The 26,737-nt window shown below is 37.4% G+C and overlaps 1 protein-coding gene across 25 annotated transcripts in view; it reads left to right on the top strand.

The window, feature by feature from the left end:
- Positions 1-26,737, top strand: part of trol (terribly reduced optic lobes) — a 1,501,851-nt gene that overhangs the window by 541,356 nt on the left and 933,758 nt on the right. For all 25 annotated transcript variants that reach the window (XM_069835989.1, XM_069835996.1, XM_069835998.1 and 22 more), the window contains exons 2-4: positions 14,533-15,499; positions 22,525-22,687; positions 25,305-25,471. In XM_069835989.1, coding sequence (XP_069692090.1) covers positions 14,533-15,499; positions 22,525-22,687; positions 25,305-25,471 — 1,297 coding nt within the window. The remainder of the gene's footprint in view (positions 1-14,532; positions 15,500-22,524; positions 22,688-25,304; positions 25,472-26,737) is intronic.

Genomic DNA, 26,737 nt, shown 5'->3' with positions numbered 1-26,737 from the left:
TATATCATTTTAATAATGCTATATTAATTCTTATCTCAAATATAAAATGTTTCTTGAGGAGCGGTTGCAAGAGAAAGAAAAACTTTCTGGTTAGCACCATTGACTGAACAAAAGCTTCTGCAGTCGACTGCTTCTATTCAAAAGGCGGGTAGTCAATAGAATTGAAAAGAAGACATCTCCTGGCATCTGTTACGTATTTCAAAAACTTAAAAGTCAGAGACCACAACTCCATGGCAGTGAATTGAAATTTTATCACGGGATTAGGCACCTTTACCCTACATCTATTCACTTATTCATAGTGTTCTGCCCAAGGGCAGGTCTTTCACTGCAAACCCAGAATTCTCCAGTCTTTCCTATTTTGTGCCTTCCTGTTTGTCTCGTCATGTGATCCATATATCTTAATGTCATCTGATATCTTCTTCTGCCCCGAACTCTTCTCCCGTTCACCATTCCTTCCAGTGCATCCTTCAGAAGACAGATTCTTCTCAATCAATGTCCCAGCCAATTCTTTTTCCTCTTTCTGGTCAGTTTCACCATCATTCTTTCTTCGTGCAGTCTTTCCAACACAACTTCGTTTCTTATTCTGTCCATTTCACACGCTCCATCCTTCTCCATGGCCACATTTCAAATGCTTCTATTCGCTTCTCTTCACTTCGTCGTAAATATGTTTCACAACAAATTATATTTCATATTTTGTCAGGTTCATTTTATTACAAGGTCGGTATTGGGCGGTAGGTCTCTCTATAACAAAGATAGCATTGTTATAATTCGAACGTGTCGCAACACCAAGCACAGGGATTATATTGAAAGAGGGGTAGGTGAACTATGCCTTATGTCGATGTAGATTTTGTTACTCTGACAGTGAAATATTGCAGATGGGAAAACGATTATTGATAAAAGAAATATGTGTGAGCGAGCGACGGCTTGAATAAGTGATTGAGACAGAGAGGAAGAAAATGAATGGGCGAACGAGTTAGGAAAGTGGATGGGTAACTGGAAATTCTACATTTAACTTACAAGGAGAGGACATATTCTGTATATCACCGAATGGAATAAGATTGTGCGAGATGAAAGTACAAGACGTACTGTTTAAAGTCATACCTGGTATGGGTGGCCAATGACCCCTCGTTTTGAAAATATTGGCTATTGTTGTGCCTAATAGCATTAGACTGTGTAACAGCGTAGCCCATATGGTTGGATGCTGAGTTGTTATCCAGGCAACCTAAGTTCGAATCTTAACTGGTCCTATTTTTTTTCTTTTAATAATGATTAATATTGTGATCACAGTAATCTATTTACATATATCATATTTCTCAATGTATTGAACGCTTCATCATGTTTTAAACAAATTATAATTAGCTAACATTGTATTGTAAAGGATAAACAATGAAATATTGCTCATGTAGGCAGGTAAGATGTATCACTGGTTTCTGTTCTGTTTCTGTAGCAGCTATTCCACTTCATTGTGTCCCGATTCATTATGATAAATGTCATGAAACACACAAAACATACATATTTCCTGCACCATGCACAGCAAATGAAAGAAGGTTGTCCACAGTCACACACATTTTTCCGCACTTCTGCTGCGAAACAGATATCATTCACATTCACAAACACTTCTCATTCGTTAATTAATTTTGATGCATACCACGCATATTTCAACATGGCTTTGAATATAGGAGCTGGCAACTGAAAGTGAATAAAAAAATAAAAAAAACATAATAATAATAATAATAATAATAATAATAATAATAATATCAAGCTTTAAAAAATGAGGAGGCATTAGGATTCGAACTCTAGTTGCCTGGATGACAACTCAGCATCCAACCATATGAGCTACGCCGTTACACAGTCTAATGTTTTCCTATTAGACACCTAACGGAAGTATGTCACAAACAATAGCCAATATTTTCAAAACGAGGGGTCATTGGCCACCCATACCAGGTATGACTTTAAACAGTACGTCTTATAATTTCATGTCACAAAATCTTATTTAATTCTGTGATATACAGAGCGTGTCCTCTCCTTGTTAGCTTTTCTGTTTCAGAGATTATTTAGGGACAGTAAGGTGATAGGATGGTAAAGGAACAATGCTGGAATAGAAGTAAGAAGGAAGTCTAATTGCTCCGAGATAACCTGCCCCACAGTTATCTCAATTTAAAATTCGAAAGATCTTATCGGAATATAATTCTACTCATCTTTGGTGAGAGGCCCATGGATCGTAGATGGACTCATCGATACATATACGTATTCTTTCGTTCCCAGTGTGCGTGAGTGTGTGAGTGTGTGTGTGTGTGTGTGTGAGTGCGCGCGCAGGTGTACGGAAATCATTACATGGTGAAGTCCCTTGCACGTCGAATCTCATATCATAGCACTTCAGGAGATTACATTCGGCAGAAGTAGAACTAAATTCTGCTAACTTTTCTCTGAGATGATGAGATCGGAATTTTTACACTTTAGCGAATCTTTAAACTTCAGGCAGATATGCAGCAGACACGATCGCGTGATGTTGAGTATCTTTCTAGCTAAACTTGCCGTGTGTTAAAAGTTTGAGATCGTTTTACTCAAGAGTTACAAAAGCGAAAAGTATCGTGTTAAAATCGTTCTCCACAGCAAGATAGAAAATAATTAGAGTAAGGCTATATTAATTGTGAATAAATCATCCCCAAACGCCCATTATTTGTTATTATTTAATGTATAGTGGTGGCGTTAGCTAGCGGACCAGGGTTCATATCTTTGTTGGAACAAGTTACCTGATTGTGGATTTTTTTCTGAAGTTTTTCCTCAACCAATTCAAACAGAATTGGACTCATTTCGCCGTAATTTATTCACATACCTTTAACATCATTTCTGTATCCCGGGTTAAGTTCTCGGTGCAACGTGTTGTGTACGTAAAGAGCGCGACCGTTCCGAGACAAAACTCATTCAAGCGGTAAGCACAATAACCCTCACGCTGCGGTACAAGTTTCCGAGTACCCTCTTTGGTAACAGACAAAATTCTGGGCTGCATCAGGGGTACGCTTGCACGTAGAATATTTCACCCAGAATGAAAGTACTGTTGTTGGTTTGAAGGTTATGTGAAATATGCTCGAAATTCCTTGCTTATTCACGAAATATTCACCGAAATTAAACCATTTTAACCGCCGAAATTAGGGTAAAATAATCACATAAAATCACACCTTTAATTATAACTCTTCTCCTGAACTTATAAGACGAACTTTAGAATTTATGCATTTATTTATGGTTTTAGCATATTTTTATTCAAGAGGAGACGTAGGGTCAGATAAACTGTTATATATAATTAATCACTGATTCCACAATTTTTTAGCTATCCATCCGAAATTTGGAACAGGTATTTACAATGACTGACTCTATTATGATACTTATTTACAATACCATACCATGCAAGGAGGCCTAGTTACTAGAGATGAACAACGATCGAGAAAACGAGACTAACAGCGCCCGCAAAGCCGAAAACCCGCACGACAAAGTTGTATTACGTCGCGTCCTTGACGTAAAGACTGGTTGTGAGTGTTCCGAGACTCGATATTGATCATCTCCCGAAGTCAGCAGTAGTTTATACCTAAATGAACTTTTATCTAGTTTGGCTACTGTTATATATGTATAAATAATCGAGTAGCCTATTTGAAACATCTCTACCTTTCAGTGTATGATAATCCGTTCCCCAGTCTTTCTTTAATTATTAGGCCCTTATTAAAAGTCTAGAAATTTTCTTGTCATATGCTTAAGATAAAGTGTGCAATCTCAAGTAAAAAGATATTAATGTCATGTTTTATGTTCCTTGGATATGCAAATTTATTTGAGAATTATTTTTTTTTATATAACCATAGGTACTATCATATAATAGAACCAGAACACTTCGGTATCTAAGATACTGTTCTGTTTTGTCATTTTGTCTCATTTGAACATTTATGTTATTTATTTCAATGATGTGTGCTATTCAGAGTTACGAAATCTCTCCATACCGACCAAATGCTATTTCGAGAATGATGAGCGAGACTTGAAAGACAAATGCAGCGAACACAGCGAGCGAGAACGACAGTTAGTTTTGTTCATCTCTACTGGCTACCGAACTCACCTAACCTAACCTGATATCACAAAATATACAAAGGAACATTTTCTCATGATCTGTTAATGATATGATTCTGAAATTTTGTACGCATTTGCTCTACATTCTAATACATATATTATGTAAAAAATCCCTGCAGACAGAATTTTAAAATTTCAGTTGGTTTTTTTAAATACATTTTGAAAAAATATATATTGTTTTGCCAAATTAAAATTCTTTAAATATTCACCTAAAACGAAGTTTCTGCAGGAAAATTTGCATTATGCAATGATAAAGTTGTTTGTAAAATTTCACTAATTTATCTCGAATAGTTTCTGAGAAAATGTTCCTTATTTGTTGAAAATTGGTTATGCAGATAAAAAGTCGTAAAGTTTGAATATGCCTGCACATAATTATTTTTTTCCCTCTTGTGGCCCACAAGAACTACTACAACAACAACAATAACAACAACGGGTACTGGTTATAGCACACGAAAGATCAACTATTCTAAATCCTGAAGAAAAATCATTTAAAAAAATCAAAGAATCTGAATAGTGGTACTTAACAAGCCATGGCTCTTTAAATTTTAAAAACCCATTTAGACTAACATTTGGGCCGTAAAATTTTGTGGAGAGATTCCCGACACTATGTAATATTTTTAGAGTAGTTTTTTGGAAAATGTGATTTTTGGTCCTACATCTCCCCTCAATGCATTTCACCACAACAAATCATATAGAATTCTTTACTTGGTTGAATCCTGAATACCCAACATGTCTTTGCCATTATTCCAGGCAGATTCATCAAACCGTGGTCAATAATAAGTCCAGAAAAAATCGGGCAGAAAAGAAAAGATTTTAAGAAAGATAAGCAATTTAAAAAAAAAACGTATCGTTGCTGTCTCTCTATTGAATAGACATATAATCCCACTGACTCGTATCTCTTTAACCTCTATACTCTTAGGCCTTTATATTGTTCTGGTAGAAGGTGTTCTTCTATTCTTAATATGTGTTCAGACCGGATGAATTTTTTATGTTCAATTTTCTGTGTCATATTAAAGACTTTTAAAAGTGGCCTTATTTCTATGCTTTTCAATGGTCTCTGAGGGAATAACAAGAAGGAGCGTTGAAATCTCATCTCTGCAGTCTCAATTTTGCGGTTTCTATTCAACGTCCAGTTTTTTACTTCCATTTTTAAGTTTTGTGAAACTTAAGTTGAGTATATTAACCCGTTTTACTCGTATTTCGCGGAGCTTTCTCATTGCACAGTACCACCACACATTCACCAAAATTTGTTTAGTTATAATTGAATTTACCTCTGACTGAGGTCCTGCTGATATGTATATCTATTATCAGGCAGTACATCTCATTTGACGATTTGTGTCAGAGGAAGAACAATTCTTTGTATGCATCTGAAGTCTGATTAGTGAAATATGTAGCTAATCGGCGATGAAGGGGAAAGGAACTGGCCACCCTACCCCATTATCTCCTGACCTAGTTGCCTCATGAGTGATGCCTTATTGGTGTTACTTGTGAGGTTCAGACCTGTCTTCGGACAGTTGACTAAACAACAGCAGTGTAAATAATGTTTTGTAAATGTAAGCACTCATTTTTATGATAGTGTAATAGTGAAAACAACTTATTTTAGTACACATACAGTAGTGTAAAGGACTTCCAAGCTTTGACTACTTTTAAATGCCGATTGTCAGATAGACTGCTTTTCGTCTCTATAATTGATTATTTTTAATAGGTATATTAATTTTCCTTATTTACTACTACATCGTAATTGTTTTACTCTTAGAATTACGTGTAGCTAAACTAGGGATCTCATTTGTCATGTTTTACCCGGGACAGTCCCGTTTTTTTACAAAAAGTCTCACAGACCCAAAACATTTTTCGGGACGGAAAAATGTCCCGCTTTTTCTCGATCTCAGAAAAAGGCTGTACTTGTGAATATCCTACCGAATACTAGAGACAGATTATAGCATTAATAATGGTAAAAACAATTTTATAAAGTTAACGTGTGTTGAACTTTTCAATGTAATGTTGAAAGGGCCCAAACGTCTTGAACAAATACACAATTAGTGTAAATATAATATTCACTGTGAATCTACTTCAGCAAAAGAAAAAATGACTGCATCTACTTCAGCAAAAAATAAATGACTGCATCTCCTTCAGGAGAACGTTGAACATAATATCTATATGTGAAAAAAAAATGCGTAAAATTACTATTTTTTTATTTTAGTAGGTTATTTTATCAACATCTGAGGTTATTTAGCGTCTGAATGAGATGAAGGAGATAATACCGGTGAAATGAGTCCGGGGTCCAGCACTAAAGTTACCCAGCATTTGCTCATATTTGGGGTGAGGGAAAACCCCGGAAAAACCTCAACCAGGTAACTTGCCCCGACCGGGAATCGAACCCGGGCCACCTGGTTTCGCGGCCAGACGCGCTAACAGATACTCCACAGGTGTGGACGTAAAATTACTTTGCTGTGATGAAAATAAAATACAACTAGTTCAATAGTAGGTATTTCAGTTCAATACTTTAAGAATTAATCTTTAATTAGTTGATAATGTTGAGATTTTTTTTTCTTTTTGTGTGTCCTTTTTTTTTTTTTTTTTTTTTTCAAAGGGCGGAAAAATGTGCGTTATGCCTTAAGTTCAGTGTCAACGGACTATACTGTTATCATTTACTCACGTAAACAGCGGCAAGAGAGTACAGTCTGGTAATGAGAACCTCATCACTCGATTCAATCGATCTATAAAAATACTGGAATGAAGTTGTAATATAGTTATGATGATTTAAAAACTTACCTGAAATGTTAACTGCCACCGTCTGGATGATTAAAGGATGCATTACGCTGAACCACAATATACATACGTAAATTATCGATAGAGAAAGCTCGACGTCTCTCACTCGAACAGTTTTTCAACATCGAAAAACTGCTTTCCGTGCCACAAGATGTTAGAGGTGCGGTATGTTTCTTGCTGTTAAAATGCTGCTCTATGTAATATTTCCTACGTATTTTAATTTCACATTTGCACATTTTACAGAAAATATTTTTCCTTAGCGGAATCAAAATCTCTCTTCCATATTTATTTCTTAGACTGTTTAATTCCAAATCCTTCGAATTAAGCATTTTGAATCACTTTCACACAACACTGCCATCTGCACAAGGACACCATACGACTAGAAGTTCACACTGAACGTCATATGTTGGTTCCTCTTCTATTGCCGCCCTCCCGTAGTGCATTTATGTATGTATTTATTTATTTATTTATTTAACCTGGTAGAGATAAGGCCATCAGGCCTTCTCTTCCCCTCTACCAGGGGATTACAAGTACAATATTAAGAATAGTTACAATTATAATTACAATTAATATTGAATTTACAAATACAATAAAAATCAAAATACTAAAAGATTAACAGACTAATAGAAGCTAGACATAATTAGGAACATTAAATCCAGACGTTCGAGATGGGCAGGGCATGTAGCACGTATGGGCGAATCCAGAACTGCATATAGAGTGTTAGTTGGGAGGCCGGAGAGAAAAAGACCTTTAGGGAGGCCGAGACGTAGGTGGGAAGATAATGTTAAAATGGATTTGAGGGACGTGGGATGTGATGATAGAGAATGGATTAATTTTGCTCAGGATAGGGACCAATGGCGGGCTTATGTGAGGGCGGCAATGAACCTCCGGGTTCCTTGAAAGCCAGTAAGTAAGTAAGTAAGTAAGTAAGACTGTTCATTGTAAAAATTAAGAAGAGAGAGAATTTTTTTATTAACTAAGTAAAAATTAAACCTACTCTACGCAGTAAGAAAATGCTTAATAAGTTTGCTTTTGAACGCTACTAAATTCCGACAGTCTCTGATGTCACTGGGTAGGGTATTCCACAAGCGCGAAACCGGGATTGTATATGATGATGAATACGATGATGTCTTATGTGTTGGTATGGCTAGTATGAGGCTATTTTGCGTGCGTGTGAAGAGATTATGATATGATGATAGGTAAATGAAACGGGAGGCAATGTAGGTAGGTGTAGAGGTGTGAAGGACTTGGAAAAGGAGAACAAGAGAATGACAATTTCTACGTACGTTAAGCCGCAGCCAGTTTACAGTTTGGAAGGATGGGGTAATGTGGTCAGCGCGACGACATCGCAGACGAAGCGAACACAAGAATTATGAACACGTTGTAATCTTTGCGACTGGTTGACATTGAGGTCGGTCAGTATTGTGCTTGTACCTGTGATGTCATCCATACTTCAGACCAAACTAACCTGTATCGCGTGGTGACGAACTTTTTTCCGCCCTATCATTATTGTTATTAATAATAATAATTATTTATTTATTTATTCCACTGTTTTCTGTATTAATGTTATTTATATTTGCTACGTATTTTTGTATTGGTTTAGTGGGAGAGTAGGCCTTAGTATGGCCTTAACTCTGCCGGTAGCAGTAAAGGTAAATCAATTAGATAAATGAGGAAATAATTTAAATTTTAGCAAAGGTCATCGTAATATTAATCGTCATCGCTAGAACGCAATTTCAACAGCTAATCTTAACTCCGTACGACCCGGAACAGAATACGATCCCTGATTGTTACAGCTACAATATCGTACGTGCGGAATTTATTTATTTATTTATTTATTTATTTATTTATTTATTTATTTTATTGCTAGTATGTCTGAGATGAATACAAATTAATAAATACAAAGAAAGATAAACTAGCCCACTCCTGAATGAGTAAGACTCGTGCTTAGGAGAGGATTCCAATACAAACAAAAACAAAATTAAAATTGAAAGTGAATATAGATTAAAAAGTGTTTAATATGAATAATAAAGTGTTGCCACGAGTAAGATCGCCATTTAATCAATTATTTATACTCAAGTGTTAAAAGTAGTGTACGAAAGATTCAACATGGATGTTTAATATGTTTAAATCCAAACTATATTTTTTAATTAATTTGGAGAGGATTAGTGGTTAAAATAATATTGAAATAATATTTGTTTAATAATCTGGGACCTTACAAACGCAGAGAATTCATATTTTTAGTTCTATATTTATGTATATACCTTTCAAAGTTATTAAAATTTCTATGAAAATAATTTAATAAAATAAAATGATACATTTGTTTAATATTGAAAGCTTTGAAATGTTTAAACAACAATTCAGTTGGGTAATCATTCTGCTTTTTTTAAACAAATTTTTAATACTTTTTTTCTGTAGTAAAATTAACGGATAAAGGTTGGATTTATAAGTTCCACCCCAACCTATGATACCATACATAAATATAGGTTGAAATAATGCTAAATAAATTTCCACAGATGTTTTGAACACCCCTGTTTATAGGGAAGCAGAACTATTTATCGAGGAAACCGAGAGGAGCAGAAGTTGCGCGATGGAATTGGGTCTTGATCCGTTTTACGAGGGAGACGTACTGAAAGAGAGAGTAATTGTGTTGTGAATAAAATTCCTCTCAGAGCAGCAGAAATATCGGTCAGCTGGTCGGGATTACGTCTCTATCATAACGTGGAGAAGAATGGCTAGTCTGACTTGGCACACAGCACACTTCCCTGCGTCTGAACTTGCAATTGCACTCTGGGAATCTGGGATGGCCGTGTCGTATAAATCATCTCTTCCTCTTGAAAATCAGACCACGAAATAGCAGCACAAAAGAGTACCTCAATTTAGTTTTAAATGAAGGAAACACAATAGACTTATTCTGGAAACGTCATTGGATTTCTTGTTGATCGCTGATTTCTTCATCTTATTCTTATCTGAAATTTCATTCGTATTCTCTTGTCCCATAGTGACTGTGTTCATCGATCTCTTTCGTATACTAAATTTGTTCTCAGCCATGGCTCAACATATTAGTAAAAGCCTAATGTTTGGTCACATTTTACAAAAATTAGGTAAATTTTGACCAAATGCTCAAGGCGCGGACGGTACGTATACGAACTTCAGTACCTCTTGTGAAAGAGTATTAGTACTAAGTATTTATGTATATATGTATACAGGGTGATTCACGAGGAAAGGTAAAAAATTTGGGATGTGAATTCTGAAGTCATTCTGAGTCAAAAAGTTCATATGAATATACAGTAGATCCGTTTTCGAACGGTTACGGAGATATGGCTCTTTGATTTCACAACAACTTCTGGGATTCCATTGTACTAACTCGCATTTAGAGACAGATAACGGACAAATTTGCAGTTTATATTCACGAATGCATACATACCTAATATTCTAGATATCGGGGTCGATGTTTTTGCACATTTTCAAAGGTACCTCCTTCTGCTTCAGTGCACTGTTGCGCTCGGGCGTGAATCGCGCTCATCGCTCGGGAGAGTTGCACGTGGCTGTTCTTTATGTGGCGTGCAGCATCCAAAATACGGTCGATTAGCGCCTCGTTTTCACCTTCCTTTGGTATACCAAGTCTTTCATCCAACCTCATAGACAGTAAATACTCTTCGATATGGCACCATTCTGTTCGGAAAGCGTCGTTCATATTCAGCGACGGCACGCAAGGAACTTCCATCACAAGAACCATAAACATACACAATATCGGCGTATTCTGCAATTGAAAATTTATACGGAATCTTGAAAAACACAACTTAATACTTCCGATAACTGTACCTGTATAACTACTGTACTGTAAGTAGTTGACTGAACTGCTGCGAACTGATAAGCGATAGTATATTTGTGTTATGTGCGGGATGTGTGTCATATCAGATAAGGGAAGGCGATTGGACATTTGTAGTGCCCCATCACCCGGTTTGTGAGGTGAATGGACTTATCCACGTCGCTCACAATGCAGATTTCAATGTTACGCCATTCATTGCGATCCGTGACCTTGTCTCACATCTCACGTCAGGAGCATATGGTAAACGTCTGTTTCACATTGGGGCGAGACGTTTTACCAAAAAAATGCATCTAGCTGCGCCATCGTTCGAAAACGGACCTATGTTCATATGAACTTTTTTACTCAAAATGGCCTAAGATTTCGTATACTAAATTTTTTTTACCTTTCCTCGTTAATCACGCTGTATACAGAGCCTTCAACTTAAGACGCAACCCTGGTCACGGCAGATGGGCGGGCGATGGGTCGGTCACTATAGCGGGAAAACCCAGCGGTGTTGTGCGGCGGCGGGTAGGCGTGCGAGCGGTCGGTTAGTCCCGGCGGATGGGGTACGTTAAAACATAAAGTGTATGTGAACAATCCTCGTACATTAGAGGAACTTCAAGAAAATATTCGGGCCGTAATCTTCAGCATTTTAAGGGAGGAATTGGATCGCGTATTTCAGCATCTTCTTCGCCTGTGAGCGTTACATTGAAACTGCTGGAGGTCATTTTGAACATCTTATGTTTTAAACACCGTTCAATTGATTTTACAGAAGGTAAACTAACACTAAATACAAGTAGAAAGAATGCATGCCGGGCCCCTTAGCAGTTCAATTACCGCACAACGCCGCTGAGTGTTGCCGCTTGAGAGTACGGCCCTACGGTGCTTGGGTTGCGTCTTAAGTTGAAGACGCTGTAAGTATCTTAATCTCAATATTTTCAGAGTTACACTAATTTTAAGTTGTTAGTAAAATACCTTTTTCTTTAGTTTTAAGGGTAAAAGAATATTATAAATAGAGAATGAATTATTCAGAAGTATAATTTCTTTAATTGGCTAATGTTCTGAAGCTGAAGATGTGTTAATTGCAACCGACGTCGACTTTTTTGCCGATTTGAAAGCTATTTATGTTCTTCAGTGTATGAAAAACGTATCGGATGAAGAAAATGACAGACATAGTATCATGTTTCAGGAAATTGTCTCACTCTACAACTGCAGTACAAAAACAAAGGTTTCAGACTCTGAGGGGCCGGCGCCAAAATTGCAACCAGATGCGGTCTGTAGAGAATGACGCAAACACGATCAGCTGTCTTCCGGCATAACAGTTGAGCATCGCTAGAGAAAATTCTGATCCTGTGACAAATGGATAATCCAAACTTGTTTTGACCGTCTGCCTACACAGGGTGTCCAAAGCAGAACAGCCACATTTTTCAAACTGAAATCATAAGGAAGGTGTGCCCGATATCGAACCCACTTTTAAAATAGCCTATCTATTTCTAATGTCATAAATTCCTAAAAAAAAAAAGTCCAATATACATAGATTCGTGATGTGGAACTACTGTGGTCTGCAACAATTTATTAAACGCTGATTTTCAGCAAAAACAAAAACGTTGCTCGGGCGATATTAAGGTACGGTCACACGTCGCTACTTTTGCAGCGCTGCAGTACAAAAAACTGCGCAACTCTCGTACTACAACGTGTGAACAACGGTGCAACCCGAGAAGTAGCGGCTGCCGAACCTGCTGCCCGCTACTTTTTCATGCTGCGCACAGCTTAGAAGTAGCGACGTGTGAACAGGAACCAGGTGGCCCGGGTTCGAATCCCGGTCGGGGCAAGTTATCTGGTTGAGGTTTTTTCCGGGGTTTTCCCTCAACCCAATACGAGCAAATTCTGGGTAACTTTCGGTTCTGGACCCCGGACTCATTTCACCGGCATTATCACCGTCATATCATTCAGACGCTAAATAACCTAGATGTTGATACAGCGTCGTAAAATAACCCAATAAAATAAAAAGTGTGAACAGGATTCTCGGGGTTGCAGCCGCGGCATTTTTGATATCGGTTTTGTTGAAACTTTTCCTGCGGTTGCGATCAGTGTTGCCACCCAAATGTGCCAATGATACTTTTATTGTTTGGATATATTTTAATGTTAGATGTGATGAAAATAAATTATTTGTAACAGTTACTAAATGTACAACACAATCTGAGTATATTTGCTGACGATATGATTCATTTTTTTTTATTTTCCCGTAGCGTACTTTCAAACAGGAGGATTGTCAATATTGATTCCTTGAATATGCTGTTGTTTATCATTTAAGTATATGGCGTTTTAATAGCTTTATAGTAGAAAATAATGCCAATTTCTGAATACTAGTTAGGACATAAAAGCAAATAATAGATAAATAAGCTATCACATGAGTTTCATAATAATGCGAACATAACCACAAAATGTGTATTGAGTGGCTGGAAACCTTCAAGAAGACTGCAGCTGCAAAAGTAGCGCCTTGTGTGTAAACAGACTCGCAACCTCCAGTTGCAACTTTTGCAGCACTCGGGTTGCGCAGCACGAAAAGTAGCATGCAGCGCGCTATTTTCAGCTTACGTGTGAACACGACACGCAACTTTTGCAGCTGCAGTACGAAAGTTGCGCAGCAAAAGTAGCGACGTGTGACCGTACCTTTAGGATAACTAGTGTTCCTAATATTACACACCTTCCTTTCTATTGAAAACATCGGTATACGCTATAAAGTATCATAGATTTTGACAACACACAGGTTTATTGACACAGAATTAAGTTATTATTCGAGAATCAGTATTTAAAGTTCCAAACAAAGAGCACAAAGCAAGATATTTATAATTCGCTACATATAACTTATCGTTCCAAAATCAACAAATACACAACACATCCAACACAAGCAACACAAACAAGCTGCATTCTGAACAATGGTACACAGACTACTCAACGTACCGATGAACCGACATGATAAATTGAATCTGTGTCTGATAGAGTTCCCGGGTAGCTCAGTTGGTAGAGCGTTGGTACGTTAAACCAAAGGTCCCGGGTTCGATGCCCGGCCCCGGAACAATTTTTCCCTCGAAATTATTCAAATCAACTTTACAGGGAGTTATACCTGATAGCTTGATTTGCATAATAGCGTTACTGTTCGTTAACAGAAAACCACAATTTAAGTCACACGGAGTTAGTGTGCACTCAATGTTGGTTGCTTGACGGTTGTCAGCCCACTTTGAGGTCTGTGGATATAGAGGGAAAAATTGGATCGGTGTCTGGTAGAGTTCCCGGGTAGCTCAGTTGGTAGAGCGTTGGTACGTTAAACCAAAGGTCTCGGGTTCGATGCCCGGCTCCGTAACAATTTTTCCCTCGAAATTATTAAAATCAACTTTACAGGGAGTTATACCTGATCGCTTGATTTACATAATAACGTTACCGTTCGTTAACAGAAAACCACAATTTAAGTCACACGGAGTTAGTGTGCACTCAATGTTGGTTGCTCGACGGTTGTCAGCCCACTTTGAAGTCTGTGGATATAGAGGGAAAAATTGGATCGGTGTCTGGTAGAGTTCCCGGGTAGCTCAGTTGGTAGAGCGTTGGTACGTTAAACCAAAGGTCTCGGGTTCGATGCCCGGCCTCGGAACAATTTTTCCCTCGAAATTATTCAAATCAACTTTAGAGGGAGTTATACCTGATAGCTTGATTTGCATAATAAAAATAGTAATAGTAAGAACAAAAGGAAGGCATGTAAATCTTGAATACGAGACCAGTATGAGGTCAAAAACGTTCATACCTAACTTTCTACTAGTCCTGACATCTCTTTCTTCTGTTTGCAGGCTGATAGCGATTTGGTGTTCGAAGACGGCGTCGGAAATAATGACTACATACCTCACACAGATCATCGGAAGGTCAACAACAATGCACGACACCACGAACGTACCTCGCATAGCAGAAAGACGTCTCAGCACCATAGAAATTCCATCGGCGACCGCCAAATAGTATCACCTGTACAGAGTCCTTTGGAGAGTATTCACGAAACGAGTAGAAGTGAAGAAGGTGGTATTTTGAGCGCCGTTAAGAATTTGGGTAAAAGGTTCAAGAGACAGTGGGTTTGGTGGGGGCTAGGTGGTGATGATAAAAAGGAAGATTCATCTACTTCAACTACCACAGAAAGTAACGTTTTTGGTGGCTGGGATTTGTTTGGTGTAGGTGGAAATGAAAAATCCGAAAATGATGTGACTACAGAAAAAAGTAAAGGTCTATTTGATTTATTTGATAACAGCGATAGTAAGATATCTGAAGAAGAGAAGGCAACCACCACAGAAAAGGCTTCGTATGAGGTGATAGATGTTGCCAGCTCTGCAGAGAAATCTCAAGCGCATTCTGAAGAGTACAAGTCTGAAGGGGACTATGAAGAGAAATCTGAAGACCAGGAGGCGACGTCGTCCACGACATCGAAAACTGAACCACAGAGCAACGAGTACCAGGAAACCACCCCGCACGATGACAACAGATATCGCGAAAAGAGAAGCACAGCTGCTGAAGGAGACCTCTTGCCAGAAGCCGACTTGGATGAAGATGAAGACGACGAGGAATCGACTACCGACCACGCTGGAGGTCAGGGACAGGTCGGGGAGGAAGACGAAGAACATCCAGACCCGCATGCCACTGCCGCTGCCTACAGACCTGGCAGCATATCCCACGCGACTTCTGATGACGAGGACTACCTGAGTGAGACTTCTGGATCGGGCACTGACCGGCCCCTGACGACCGAGCCAACCCTGCGCCAGGACGGACAACCGAGTAAGTACACAAGTTGAATATAAGAAGTGAAACGTGCTATATCCGGCGTCGAACTGGAATCCGGTGTGGCTTAATGGATAAATTTTCATTTTGAAAAGGTGGTATAGACCGATAAGCAATTAAATTAGGTGAATATGGGTTAAATGGGTCCGTTTTCTTGCTTATCAAGTAATGTATAGTCTTAATTACACTAGTCAACAAATTTTAACTTGTTGTCTGTTACAGAAATGAAATCAGCTGATTTTTACTAAATCGACCCTGCTGATTACGAAAATCGCTGCGAAAAATCTGTAACACGTAACATTTTTGTGTGACAGAAGGGGAAGTATTTTGATTAAAAAAACCGTTTTCGTGCATTTCAAAACACGTAATTATAACAGTGAAAATAAATAAATTCCTAAGATACAAAATTTATACACAAAATACACTGAGGTTTCACAGAAAAATAATAACGCTGCATAAATAATAATTACAATAAGAAAAAGTAGTATTATATTCCTTTTTGCCTCTTGAAAATAGGCTTTTACTTTAATAATTTAAAACTGGATCGAATGAACTCTAATTTTTTAAGTTCATAAATTAAATTGATTAAAATCTCAAATGAAATAACTTAGGAGCCCTACATTGAAATAAACCATATACAGACTTCAAGCTAGGTTTTTTAAAAATATATTTAGTTACTTACAGCTATTTTTTCCTCTTGTAGTTTGAGTCACCTTCTCTGAACAAAAACCAACAGTAGTCCCCATCTTAATAATTATTAACTATGTTTGTTGATTGGATTAAAGTTTTCGGCAATTATTTACCATGATCAGATCATCATAAGTATCATGTTATACACACTGAATACTGAATTACAAAATTAAGTGGAATGAAGTAATATTCGGACAAACAAACATGGTTACCATTTGACTAGATAAATGTTATATTATAATTAGACGTGCACTGACTCAGCTGTTTACATGAACAATATCATAATGTTAAGATTAGACACAAATGGAATTATGACGTGCTTCTATCTGATGCTTTTCCAATTCACTGCGGGCTAAAGCAGGGAGATGCACTATCACCTTTACTTTTTAACTTCGCTCTAGAATATGCCATTAGGAAAGTTCAGGATAACAGGCAGGGTTTGGAATTGAACGGGTTACATCAGCTTCTTGTCTATGCGGATGACGTGAATATGTTAGGAGAAAATACACAAACGATTAGGGAAAACACGGAAATTTTACTTGAAGCAAGTAGAGCGATCGGTTTGGAAGTAAATCCCGAAAAGACAAAGTATATGATTATGTCTCGTGACCAGAATATTGTACGAAATGGAAATATAAAAATTGGAGATTTATCCTTCGAAGAGGTGGAAAAATTCAAATATCTTGGAGCAACAGTAACAAATATAAATGACACTCGGGTGGAAATTAAACGCAGAATAAATATGGGAAATGCGTGTTATTATTCGGTTGAGAAGCTCTTATCATCCAGTCTGCTGTCGAAAAATCTGAAAGTTAGAATTTATAAAACAGTTATATTACCGGTTCTTCTGTATGGTTGTGAAACTTAGACTCTCACTCTGAGAGAGGAACATAGGTTAAGGGTGTTTGAGAATAAGGTGCTAAGGAAAATATTTGGGGCTAAGCGGGATGAAGTTACAGGAGAATGGAGAAAGTTACACAACACAGAACTGCACGCATTGTATTCTTCACCTGACATAATTAGGAACATTAAATCCAGACGTTTGAGATGGGCAGGGCATGTAGCACGTATGGGCGAATCCAGAAATGCATATAGAGTGTTAGTTGGGAGACCGGAGGGAAAAAGACCTTTAGGGAGGCCGAGACGTAGATGGGAGGATAATATTAAAATGGATTTGAGGGAGGTGGGGTATGATGATAGAGACTGGATTAATCTTGCACAGGATAGGGACTGCTGGCGGGCTTATGTGAGGGCGGCAATGAACCTTCGGGTTCCTTAAAAGCCATTTGTAAGTAAGTAAGTAATAATTACATATATTGTTAAATATTCATGTGGAAGTATTGTGTTCCATATAATACGTGAATTAAACTAGCAGGTTACGAACATGCTTGATGCTAAATGATTACTCTGTTTGAAAAATTATGCTATTGAGGAATACATGTACATATGTCAAGATATCACCCTGTGGTATAGCATTTTATCATAAATGTTAAAGATTGAGCACAGAATGAAATGTGAAAACAAAATGACAATATGCTATTGACTCTTCATGTGGAAAATATTAGGTTCCATATGTTATGTATACATTACTTGATAAGCAAGAAGACGGACCCATTTAACTTATGTTCACTTAATGGATGAAGCATCACCACGTATAGCTGAAAACCCGGGTTCGAGTCTCGGTGCCGGAGAGAATTTTTCTCTGTTCTACTCATTCTTCATCATAATTGGTAATGCAGAATTCCTGCACGGAAATATAATATGTGCTTGGGTACATCATTGTAACCTGCTATAATGCTTTTCACGCGCGACTTAAGTTCCTACTTCTTCGCCACTTTAAACTCTGCGCGGCATTGCAAAATCTCTCTCTCTCTTTCTCTCTCTCTCCCCCCCTCTCGCTCCCCCTCTCTCCTAGATGCATAAGGGATATTATTATCACATAAAATTTACTTGAGAATCATTTTTATTATAAGTTTATAACTGCAATAGCCTACATTTCGAAGTGCTAGTTCACACAATCCGTGTTTACACTCCGTATAAACGTGGCCATGTATTAACGTTTACACTCGTTAATTTTGCAAAGTAAAATACAAATGTTTGATATAGTTCACCTTCATGAAAATAAGTCCATAATAATAATAATAATAATAATAATAATATCTATTATCTATTATATTATTATTACTATTATTATCACATTAATATATTCCCTTAATTACTTAAATATTCAATAACTGGTGTTATTGCTTTTAATAAAATTATTATTATCTTTATTGCCATCATCATCATCATCATCGAATGATTTAAATGTGCAGTTACTGATAGGTTTAAAAATAAAATTTAAATTTCTTCTTCTTTCAAAAGGCTGTTCTTTAAAATTGCGCACAATATCCCTCTGTGACTGTTATAAATGTTTTGAATTTCTTCTTCTTTCAAAAGGCTGTTCTTTAAAATTGCGCACAATATCCCTCTGTGACTGTTATAAATGTTTTGAATTTCTTCTTCTTTCAAAAAGCTGTTCTTTAAAATTGCGCACAATATCCCTCTGTGACTGTTATAAATGTTTTGAATTTCTTCTTCTTTCAAAATGCTGTTCTTTAAAATTGCGCACAACATCTCTCTGTGACTGTTATAACTGTTTTGAATTTCTTCTTCTTTCAAAAGTCTGTTCTTTAAAATTGCTCACAATATCCCTCTGTGACTGTTATAAATGTTTTGAATTTCTTCTTCTTTCAAAAGGCTGTTGTTTAAAATTGCGCACAATATCCCTCTGTGAATGTTATAAATATTTTTAATTTCTTCTTCTTTCAAAAGGCTGTTCAAAATTGCGCAAACTTAATTGCATGTCCACAGAAACAAACTCTGTACTCGTGGTAGACTGTATGTAATACGTAGCTAAATTTTCCATGAATTTTTTAATATACAGATATGAATCAAATTTCGTTTTGCCAAGTGCTTCGACTAGAAATCAAGTTCATTGAAAAAGTCGGTGGGTAATAGTGGAAGCATCACTTTCGATTTGTACTGAATTATCTTATTATCACAGTGCCATGGCGGTGATAGTTTGAAGTATTATTTAGCCCACACCTGTGGAGTAACGGTCAGCGCGTCTGGCCGCGAAACCAGGTGGCCCGGGTTCGATTCCCGGTTGGGGAAAGTTACCTGGTTGAAGTTTTTTCCGGGGTTTTCCCCTCAACCCAATATGAGCAAATGCTGTGTAACTTTCGGTGTTGGACCCCGGACTCATTTCACCGGCATTATCACCTTCATCTCATTCAGACGCTAAATAACCTGAGATGTTGATAAAGCGTCGTAAAATAACCTAATAAAATAAAAATTGAAGTATTAAGAGTGATTTTTACGCATTATTTCGTGTAACTGTTGCAACATATATTTGCATTTTTAGCGTTTCTTTGGCGGTATGCACTGGCTTTATGTGAAATTACCGTTGTTTTCGATATTACAAGAATTTATATTTTTCGAATGTAATAAGATACCGGTACGGTATTCGGGGGAGGGGGCGGTTCGCAAATAAAAATCTCGTCCAAAAATGGGTCGCGCCTTCAGGAAGTTTGGGAACCACTGGTTTAGGAGGATAAAAAAAATTGCTATTTACCCGTCCTCCCGTTGTTGCGCCACTGTGCCAACTGTATTTTACAGAAACACTAATTTAATTTCCTTATCCTTTATTAAAATTATTTTTAGTTTATAATTCATTGTCTTTGCCTTTCAAAAATCGTAAAAAAGAAAACAGTACTGGGACTGACTCGGGTAGTTCACGACGCGACGGTCGTTGGATAATCTCGAATAGAATAATCAGTGCATAATGTTTTTAAAATACTAAAGATAGGCGAAGAAATAGACGATTGTTGTCCTTACGATACATGATGGAGAGTGAAGTGGTACGGATTCATAACGAGTCAAAGTGTTGATCAAGTTCATATCGCGGGCAACGCTCACCACGCAGTCTCCGTTGCATCGATTCGGGGATTCCCTGCAAACTTTTATGCTCGCCGAGTTGTCCTCGTAACTCGTGCATGCTCCGCATGGTGGCAGCACCCTCCTGTGAGCAGCTGACTTGCTCTGCCGGTACTATTGTTACCTGCAATATACGAATAGAAATGTTTTCCTTAAATTCCTTTTAGATGCAAGAAATATTGTTTTACGAGAACTATTCCACTTATTCCGATTCAGCTTAATTACCAGGTTTCAAATAGTTCCGAACTATAGTTCGACAAATTAACTCTAAACTGAAACTTCGACGCTATACTTGTGTTTTTTTTTTTTAAGATGGGACATGACAGGAGCGTTGCGATCGGAAAAACAACTGAATGTCACATAGCGTGGTAGGCCTGTTGTTATGGTAACAACAGTTGAGTTACCAAACTTACCGTTCCCACGTGGCGAGTGCTTAATAGCTCTCTTGGCGACATTTATTGTGCACACAATGTTAGCATTGGCACGTTTCGTCTTTGATTCTCTGTCGATTTTTATATTGTTTTCTTACCTTCGCGCCAATTGTCAATGAATGTTTTAACGTCAGACATCTTAACGACAATTGCTATAACTTCCATCAGCTGGCATCATGGTGGTCCACATTGGCAACATAGCACTGTAGTTCCAAGCTCGGCCGCTTAACTGTCATGTCCCATCTTTAAAAAAAAAAACAAGTACAGTATATTGTCTATACCTGTTTTCTTTAAAAATGGGACATGACAGTTAAGCGGGCGAGCTTGGGACTACAGCCCTATGTTGCCAATATGAACTACTGCGCTGTCAGCTGTTGGGATTAACGTTAGATTTTAGACGTTAAAGGTTAAAACATTCATTGACAATTTACGCGAAGGTAAAAAAGAATAAATATAAAAATCAACAAAGACTGAAAGAATAAAAAGAGAGAGAACTATTTCCTTGAGGGGGAGGGAAGCGAAGCTAAACCATAGAATCCCCATATAACGCGGTTATGGGGGACTTCATTTACCTCCTACTCCTTTATAGCTTGACCGTGGTACAGTAGCATATATCGAAATATGATAATTTAATAAAGGTATTTTTGGGGGAATATTTCTTACAGTATTACATCCATATCCGAAATGTTTCGGATCGAGTTGTATAGGACTTGAATTGTAAGTCTACTACTATAATACGGCATGACTTAAAACAATCTCCCTCTTTTTCTCTCTTGTACAGAAACACACACATACGTAAATAAAAATACGTAACCGTGCCAACAGAAACTCTTTTTATATGAAGTTTACCTTCCTGAAGATATCATATGAAATGTGAACACTAATTATTTTATTTAAAATTTTACTTGAAGCAAGTAGAGCGATCGGTTTGGAAGTAAATCCCGAAAAGACAAAGTATATGATTATGTGTCGTGACCAGAATATTGTACGAAATGGAAATATAAAAATTGGAGATTTATCCTTCGAAGAGGTGGAAAAATTCAAATATCTTGGAGCAACAGTAACAAATATAAATGACACTCGGGAGGAAATTAAACACAGAATAAATATGGGAAATGCGTGTTATTATTCGGTTGAGAAGCTCTTATCATCCAGTCTGCTGTCCAAAAATCTGAAAGTTAGAATTTATAAAACAGTTATATTACCGGCTCTTCTGTATGGTTGTGAAACTTGGACTCTCACTCTGAGAGAGGAACATAGGTTCAGGGTGTTTGAGAATAAGGTGCTAAGGAAAATATTTGGGGCTAAGCGGGATGAAGTTACAGGAGAATGGAGAAAGTTACACAACACAGAACTGCACGCATTGTATTCTTCACCTGACATAATTAGGAACATTAAATCCAGACGTTTGAGATGGGCAGGGCATGTAGCACGTATGGGCGAATCCAGAAATGCATGTAGAGTGTTAGTTGGGAGACCGGAGGGAAAAAGACCTTTAGGGAGGCCGAGACGTAGATGGGAGGATAATATTAAAATGGATTTGAGGGAGGTGGGGTATGATGATAGAGACTGGATTAATCTTGCACAGAATAGGGACCGCTGGCGGGCTTATGTGAGGGCGGCAATGAACCTTCGGGTTCCTTAAAAGCCATTTGTAAAAAAATTTGTAAATCTCATCTTTAACTTTATACATTATACCAGGTTTACTGTTCTTTTTCTGCATTGTTGTGCCGTATGTTACTCATATTTCTCGAAATGGTGACCTGAACACCTGCAGATTTATAACACATGAGTGCAGGCTTCTGCAAAACCCGAGCGTCCCCAACTAACTTCACTGTAATTAATGACAGGGAGTGATAAGTATTTCCAGAGATAATGAGAGTTACAGTGAATATAATCCAATTAATTCGTTTTTTTTTTCAGGATTTTACCGCATCACATTGACAATCCTGGAGCCGTACCAAGACGAATTTAAGGACAGAAATAGTGCAGTTTTTCGCCAAGTTTCGGAAGACCTCAGCCAAGCCGTCAACAGACTGTACGAGGATGTGCACGGCCACCAGTCCGCCACTGTCATTCAGATTCTGTAAGTGATTCAGTATGAAGGGTATGATTTCCAATAGTAGTCAGGAGCGAAACACTGCAGGCCGTTGACTGTTCTTCATCAAAGGGCCTGGAGTTCCATTCCTGCCAGATTTATAATATTATTTATTGATACTACTTGGTATTAATTGATTTATCAGCTTACTCTGCCATTTTCATTCCATAGTGACTTAGATATTTTCATGTGTTTGATTTTAAAGCCTTAGGTAATATACGAAACCAAAGACGTGTGAAGTGTAATAAGTGAACTAGAGGAGAAATCTGACTTCGTCTATGGTATTGGATGCGGTCGAAAATGTGAGGATTAAATCAATTAGTGAACTGAAGTGGAAAATTAGTGAACTGAAGTGGAACTGTGAATAAGATAGAGGAATAAGTAATGAAGTGTTAATGAGAAGATGGATAGAATAAAACAGTGAGAAGAAAAGCATTAAAGGTACTGGGCTAATAAGAGTTAGAAATAGTAAGTAAATGGTATTTATGTTCACATGTAATGAGAGAGGAAGAGATAGAAAGTGAGGGCAAGTAGTGAGAGTAAACCGTGAAAGTTATCCAATAAAGTGAAAAAGTGACAAGCGAATTAAACAAGTAATAGCAAGGAAGTATTACAAATATTATAACATTGGAACAATACAGTTTCAGGATTACATATGAGGAAGATTATTAATGAAATTATTTGTAGTTTTTTGTGAATAGTCCTACACGATTCCCTAGATCTGGCACCTACTATTATTCTAATTACTCTTTTATGTAGTAGGAATATACTGTTACTATCTGTGTAATTTCCCTAGAATATTATTCCAAAACTCATTACCAGGCTTCGAGACTTTGGACCCGATACAATAAGTTTACTGTGCATGCACTATAGGTTGTTGACTCGCTGCAGGTAGATAGAGATGTGTTGAGGTAACAACGTTGCTATTTAGAGTAGAGTACGGTAGTATGGGGAAACACACATAGCCTATGTACATTCTGAAAGTAAATATACATTACACAATGATGATGTCAAAAGAATGTGAAAAGCATTTATTCTCCTGTCTTTTATAAGCATTTGTGTTTAATTATGCACAGTGTTAATGGTGGAAATAAGCATGTAGCAATTTTAATTTTTTCATTTATCCTATTGGTCGTCTTTAGGAAGTGCAGTTACAGTACCGAATTGCAATATATTACAAGATACATTCTCAGTGTCTCAAACGTAAATCTTTTTCGGTTATCTGCCAAAGTTTGTACTGTAGAAAGCTGCGCTCTACGTCGCATGACGTGATAGGAGCAAAACGAAGAAACCTAACATCATTGCAGTCTCTAAGAGACAGTCCTTTATTCTCGGGTGACTCTAAGTCCACTAATTTGCTGTTTATGTTACACAAGTTCTATATCCGTTATTTTTACATAAAATTGATTTCCACTTCTGTTGTACACGTTCAGTAACCGGTGTACTTGGTGTCTCATTAATTCTCTGTGTCATTTTCTAAATTAATTTGAGGGCTTCCGGCATCTCTTGCTCTGACTTCTCTAACCGTGTAATAGTTTCAGACACACTTTGTATGAAAACCAAATTATTCGTCAGAACCTTCAAATCCAGAGCGTTTTCCTTTGCGTATTTGTTGGCATTCATTCTACAGTACCCCCACCCACTGTACGCTTTAGCACTATACTTAGTACGCCGTTATGCGGATTTCCCACTGAACTGCTCTATTGGGTCCGAAGTCTCGAAGCCTGCTCATTACCGAGTAGAAGTATGCGAAGTATATTGTTTTTAAGGTTATTGATATTTACTATCTTTTGCATAGATTTAATAGCAAAATATGCTGAATTTAGTTTGGGGGCAATTTCTTTAATATGATTTTTCCGATTTAACACATCGATTTTTAAACCAATAAATTTGATTGTTCTTGTTTCTATTAGGGACCTATTGGTAATTATTGCGCTTGAAATTTGCGAGGTTGAATTTGGAGAAGATTTAAATTGAATTATGTTAGCTGTGATACTTTAATGTCTTTATACTAGGGCATTCGTAAAGTAATGGCAGCATAGTTACTGTTTCACACTAAATTTATTTAGGTTCTTTTGATATTACATACTTCAAAATAGTCTCCTGCCACGCCAACAATACGTTGCCAAATTCCTGTCAGACGGCGGACTCCATCTTCAGCATCATTTCTGGATATCTCTCTCATTGATCAATCTAAAGCTCTTCGGATGTGAACTATTGATGGAAAGCGAATGCCTCGCTTCCACCGAATTTGCAATGATTCAGTATGGTAGACTTCTCTCCCACAAGCTTCTTGTAATACCCTAACGCACTGAGTTGCGTGCTTTTCTCTTGGAACTTGGATTTTCACGAAGCGCCTTTGTTCGTATCTTTAGGGCTGTATTGTGTACTGCAAATCATAAACAGCCACTGAATTTACAAAATACAGTATGACTACTTCGAGACTCTCAATATTGCAAGCTTATGAAACAATCGCTACTCTATTACATAGTAGCCTACAAGATTTCGCGGCTAGGAGCACTGATTTACAGCATTGTTGCCATTACTTATCGAATGTCCCAGTATTTCACATTACTACGTCTAACAACTAATGTTCTGTTTTCAGGCCTACGGGAGACAGTTTCAGCAGCTTAGTAACCTTGGATCTTGGAACGGTAAACAACTACAATGAACATCAGCTGAGAGAACGTCTCTACAGGCATATTTCCGACTATCGCAGACTTGGAACAATTTCTGTTTCGGATGAGAATTTCAATTTTAGAACTTTTGGAGGTAAGGTTTATATAATAAAGCTTTCCTTTGAATTCCTCACAATAGAATATGTTATAAATGCAATATTCCTTTCCTCCTTTTATCTGTTTATTTTAATTGTGTATATTTTGTTACTTATCCATTGTTTTGTTTAATTAGAGTGGCAATGTGCTTCGTTAAGAAATTGAAAATGAAAATGTAGACTCACGGAGGAATAGGCTCTTTATCTTAAATATGAATAATATTTTTCATGACAGACGTTGCATATTTCCTTTATCATCGTTTCTACTAGCCGTCATTCGCTGTTTAACATAGTAGAAAGTTTATTAATCGCAAATTTTGCCGGGTCATGTACCAGTACAATTCACCTGGATTACTATTATTCGCACGGTTTCGAGCCATCTAATTACGCGTTCGAGTGTTTCATAATGTTGTGATGCGTATGATTCTAGGTTACGGCGAAGACACCAGATATGTCCATTAGCTATAAGTACTCTTAAGATAGGAGGACAGGGAGGCGGCTTGAATCCAGGTTTCGACAGATGAGAATCTATTAGTAAATATTGCGTGATCAGCAAAAAAACGACAGTTAACATAATTTATACTTTAATCTAATTTAATTTATTGTGTTGAAGAGTGAACGACGGTTAGCAGGACTGTTTATAGGGTGGCCCAGTAGTCACTACCCGTTATTGAACTATGATTATATTTTTAATCTGCCTATGAATTTCAAATTACTCGCCTTTTAGTTTCATCTGAAATTTATTAAGTACTGATGTAAAGTCTAGATACACTGCTATATAATCAATCAACCTGCTGTCAATAAAGTACCATGTTACTATTCGATCAGTGTTTTTTTAGTGGCTAGTGGTTTTTGGGCCACCCTGTATACAATACATCGGGCCCTTTCCTGATCTCATGGTAGTGACAACTCATACAGATATAGTTCTTAAAGGAACGTCAGATCACCTCAATATGTAAGATATACGATTTGATGGCTGGAGAGGAATGCCTTGTGAGGCAGATGGCGGGGCCGGCTTATCCGGGCAGCACAGTCGCAACGCAACTCATTTCATCATGGGTGCACAAAAAATCTCTGTGCTGAAATATTTATGGATGCTTCTTGTCCCGCCCAACAAATAGCTCTATGACTCTATATATCTACTGGGTGTTCATTTAAAAATGTGTCATGACGTCACTGTTGTGAGTCAGCGATTTGAAGCGATTTTCAGCTTTTATGTCAGAGAAGTTGCCTATTATTCAAGGCGTTCAATCTGAACTTGAGAA

Source organism: Periplaneta americana, chromosome 9 (genome assembly GCF_040183065.1).
Source record: "Periplaneta americana isolate PAMFEO1 chromosome 9, P.americana_PAMFEO1_priV1, whole genome shotgun sequence".
NCBI lineage: Eukaryota > Metazoa > Arthropoda > Insecta > Blattodea > Blattidae > Periplaneta > Periplaneta americana.
This window is presented reverse-complemented; position numbering and strand designations above follow the sequence as displayed.